A 4143-nucleotide genomic window follows, 5' to 3' on the forward strand; every position below is an offset into this window, starting at 1 on the left:
TACCTGTGTTGTGTGGAGCTTTAGGTACACCACCTTGCCACAACGTGTTCCACAATGTTCTACAACAAACAATTCTGAGTCCAAACGTTCAATGTTCTGGAAGAATATTATACTGTACACGATACATTTGTAATATTTGATAGTACGGTAAAACAATCAATATGAACGCGTGTTATTTTTGGTAAACTATCGTGGCATATCTCTTCCACGAATACAAAATCGTGCGAGCTCAGTCCGTAAGCACTAATTTTGCGTTGCATAATAGTTACTAAGCCTATATTCTAATGTTATTAGAAACCTTATATTGTACAATAAATTATGAAAGTAATTTCATTGAATCTGGTTATTTTTTATGATTAAAGTCAGCAGTTAAGGTGCACGTGCTGAAGCCTTGTGGTAAGGCATTTTTTTATTTAACGAATTATTCTCTCGGCTAAATGTTAATTAGTTTGGAGTTGTTTTAGGCTACGTGCGTTCATTGTCAAGGATTTCGTGGTAGCAAAATTTTGTGGTATTCATCATTACTTCGTGGAGCCAAGTATTTATATTAGAACATTCTTTGGGAAAGGAAGTGTGCAAGGCTTAGTACTGTCTTCTAAAGACAATGAAAGTACAAAAAGACAGCGTTATTTGTCCAAGACAAAGTGTCAGTACATAAAATTGCAGTTCTGTAGCGTAGACTTATTTATTAGCGTGTAACCTACTGTACTTCAATATAACATTTTGTTTTCAAATTATTTGTAAATCCTCAGAAAATTAATTTGACATTTTGTATTTAAATTTTTAAACGGTCAAATACAGGTACTATTTGAAATGTGATATTTTTAAATACCTTTTTTGTTTCATTGCATTATCGTTTACTAAGCAAACATTTTTATAAATGTGATTGTTGAAAAAAGTTGAGACAATATCGCTTTAAGATCGGAGAATCACCATTCACGAAACTTGCTTTGTGCTTATTCCTGAGATTTCCAGCGCGATCCAGAACCTCCCGAGAGAAAGATTGTCCAGTGGTGTGAGGCTTCTCCATAAACAACGCTCTACCTCATGTCTCACGTCAAACTCAAGAACTGCTGACAAATTTTGGCTGGACTATATTGTGCCCCATCCCCCCTACAGCCCAGACCTAGTCCCAAGTGATTACCCATTTATTCCCAAAATTAAAGTGATCACTTGGGTGGCCAACGCTTCAGTACCGATGATGAAGTCAAGGAAGAGGTTACTCGATTCCTCAAAGGATTGGCGGCAGAATTCTACAACATGGGGATAGAAAAGTTTGGAGCATTGTCTACAAAAGTGTTTTGACAGAAAACGGTGATTATGTGGAAAAATAGCTTAACTTTTAATTTTTAATTGATGTATAACACTAAGTAAAAATATAAAGCTGTTTATTTAAAAAAAATCATGGGAACCTTAATTTTCTAATACCCCTTCGTATATATAATATATATATATATATATATATATATATATATATATTATATTTATATATACACTTAAACACAGAAAAATAAATAAAATAATTTATTTTACTATATATTTTATACCCCCCCCCCCCCCCACCCCCCCCCCCCCCCACCCCCCCCCCCCCCCACCCCCCCCCCCCCCCACCCCCCCCCCCCCCCACCCCCCCCCCCCCCCACCAGGAGCGGCTGTTGCGCAAGCAGGAGAGTAAATCGAGCAAAACAAGCGGCAAGAGTCGAACCATGCGACGCCAAGTTCCATCTGTGACGCTCTGTTACAGTCTGGACAACATCACCATCACACTGCCTCCAGATGTGGACTTCCCGCTGGCAGCAGTCAGGTATGAAAGACAGGTGGAGTGAATAAAGATAATCAATTCTCACAGTGACTGTGAGTAACAGCTCATACAAATAATTACATTTAGCATTAACCTGAGAAGTAATGTCTGCCATCTCTGAAATTTTACTAAAGATGGCACTTCAGATAAAATTTTAAGTCATCTGACGTCTTCTAATATCTCCTAATCGTTGAAATAATACTAGAAAATTTTATTAATTCAATTAACAAGGAGATGAATATGACAAGAAAGGGTATAGTGGCAGAGATTCAGACTGCGCAAAAAATGTGGTGCTAACAAATGACACGCCATACCATTTTGGTCAATGACTATTCTCACACAACTCGTCATGGATCAATAATGATTGCATAACAAAGAACACTTTACTATGATTGCAGTGAATTTTTGTTAAAGGTTGACAAGCATAAAATTGGCAGATCAACCATTAAGTCAACCTTATTTTGAGATTAGGTCTCTTTGGCTGTCAATTACTTCAACAAGGGACCCCAAAGAAATTTTAACTATCAATTTGAATGTTGAGTTTAGCTATGAATAGGTGTCTCGGATGTCAAAACGAGGTAAAGGTTCGTTTTGAGCTTCTTCGTCGCTGATTTTATTTGATCTCTTCAGATGAACATGACTCCAGATTTCAGGAGTGAAGTCTGAGACAGCGTTAGATACCAGACGCTGCAATAAAAAGGAAGGTAAACTGGAGCTAAACTCAAAATTTAAATTGAATTAACTGTTCCTATCATAGATGTGTGATAGGAACAATCAATCAAACCTCAGTTAATAAAATTCGTGCTCACACTATCTTTTCTGCCTTTTACCTCTCCTCCTCCCGACCATCACCTTCCTGTTCTCTTTCTTTCAGGTGATGTGCCTTGATAGCACAGGAAGTGTCAACATGTATTTCATAGCAATCTTGGTTCTGTGACATCGCTTGAATTCTTTCGCACCAGTCTGGACTTGATGCTGTTGTACAAATCAGGAATTGCTTCGTTTTTTTTTAACTTTTTGTGCATGTTACGCTTGTGTATCAGGGTTTATTGATACCTGAGGAAGAGGGTAGATTTCAATCCTCAAAATGTAGTGTTCAATGTTTGAACATTAGCGATGGAAAATTTATGAGATTCTGTTATCCTTTCAAATCATCCACTGTAAGTAACAAGGGACAAGTCAGCGGATTGAGAAATGTATTTTAGTACCCGTAATGTAACTAAGTGGTAATGGAATAAACTTTTCAGGAGTGTGGGTCCGCCACCAGCTAAATTGTGTGGAGTTCAAGGCTGCACAAACCTCAAGCGATACTCTTGTTCCAAGACTGGTGTCCCTCTCTGCAGTCTTCAGTGCTATCGGAAAAACATTAATGGTTCCAGAAGTACATGAAGGAATTTTTCTGTGGGAAATGTGCCAGTCTCTATTGTACATTATGTAAATAAATATTTAAGATACTTCACAACTGATTACCATTATACATTTTTCTTTTCTTTTCTTAATTTGTTTCATAATAAAATTAACAGCAATGTTATTTTAAATAAAAAATACTTTTGGCATTAAAAATGCCCATTTGTGTGCCAACTCTGATAACAGACCAGTCCTATTCTCACAATTTCAATATACTCTAATTAAACTTAAGGCATACTTAACCCTTTGAACCCCGGCCATTAAATCAAGTGATGTGCCAGAAATCCCAAGCCATTTTCAGACAAAATGTAAGGGTTTTGTAAAAAATTCATAACTCAGTTATTTCTTAAGATATTTAGGTAATTCTTTTTTTGTTTTACTTCTTTATACATGTAGCTTACAGAAATATACAAATAAAATTATTATTTTGAAAGTAATTTTTTTTAAATGCATATACATATATAAAAAATAAATAAAAATGAAAAAATTTCAAGTTTGATCATGGAAACCATATAGATAAAAAAAATATTTGACACAAAAATACCCATTTACTTTATGATATATTTAATCCTTAATAAAAGGAAACAAAAATTATAGGCCTACCTTATTTACAAGTAGAGTAACATCAATTTTTGTAAAGCCGTGTAAATTTTTCTTTTTGCCATTTCTGGGCAAGGCAATGTAACAAGACCTTTGAAATTCACAGTACTTAAAATAAACATAAAACCAAAGTTATTTCTGACAAAATAACTAAAACTGTTCATAATCTAAATTTTAAAAAAGTTTTAAAACAATATTTACATCACTACAAAATGTAAATTTTCAAGATATCCATCACTCAAATCGTCGTCACTAATCACATCCACACCATTTGCAACTAGGTTACTAATTATTGTATTTTCACTTACGGGAGACTTTGAACAATGTCTTTTACT

General features: G+C 35.1%; 1 protein-coding gene across 1 annotated transcript; it reads left to right on the plus strand.

Annotated features, from left to right (window-relative positions):
- The first annotated feature begins 1651 nt into the window (after positions 1-1651).
- Positions 1652-3268, plus strand: LOC124367578 (INO80 complex subunit B-like). The gene is made up of 2 exons (XM_046824521.1): positions 1652-1804; positions 3049-3268. Exons 1-2 carry the CDS (start codon positions 1707-1709, stop codon positions 3188-3190), a joined length of 240 nt encoding a protein of 79 aa, XP_046680477.1. The 5' UTR covers positions 1652-1706; the 3' UTR covers positions 3191-3268.
- Positions 3269-4143: the final 875 nt, after the last annotated feature.

Source organism: Homalodisca vitripennis, chromosome 8 (assembly GCF_021130785.1).
Source record: "Homalodisca vitripennis isolate AUS2020 chromosome 8, UT_GWSS_2.1, whole genome shotgun sequence".
NCBI classification, from domain to species: Eukaryota; Metazoa; Arthropoda; class Insecta; order Hemiptera; family Cicadellidae; genus Homalodisca; species Homalodisca vitripennis.

Excerpts from the sequence above, each read along its gene's own strand:
- LOC124367578 (XM_046824521.1), top strand. The coding sequence starts at position 1,707 with ATGCGACGCCAAGTTCCATCTGTGACGCTCTGTTACAGTCTGGACAAC. Across the intron at positions 1,805-3,048 it reads TTCCCGCTGGCAGCAGTCAG|GAGTGTGGGTCCGCCACCAG; the intron begins GTATGAAAGACA and ends TAAACTTTTCAG.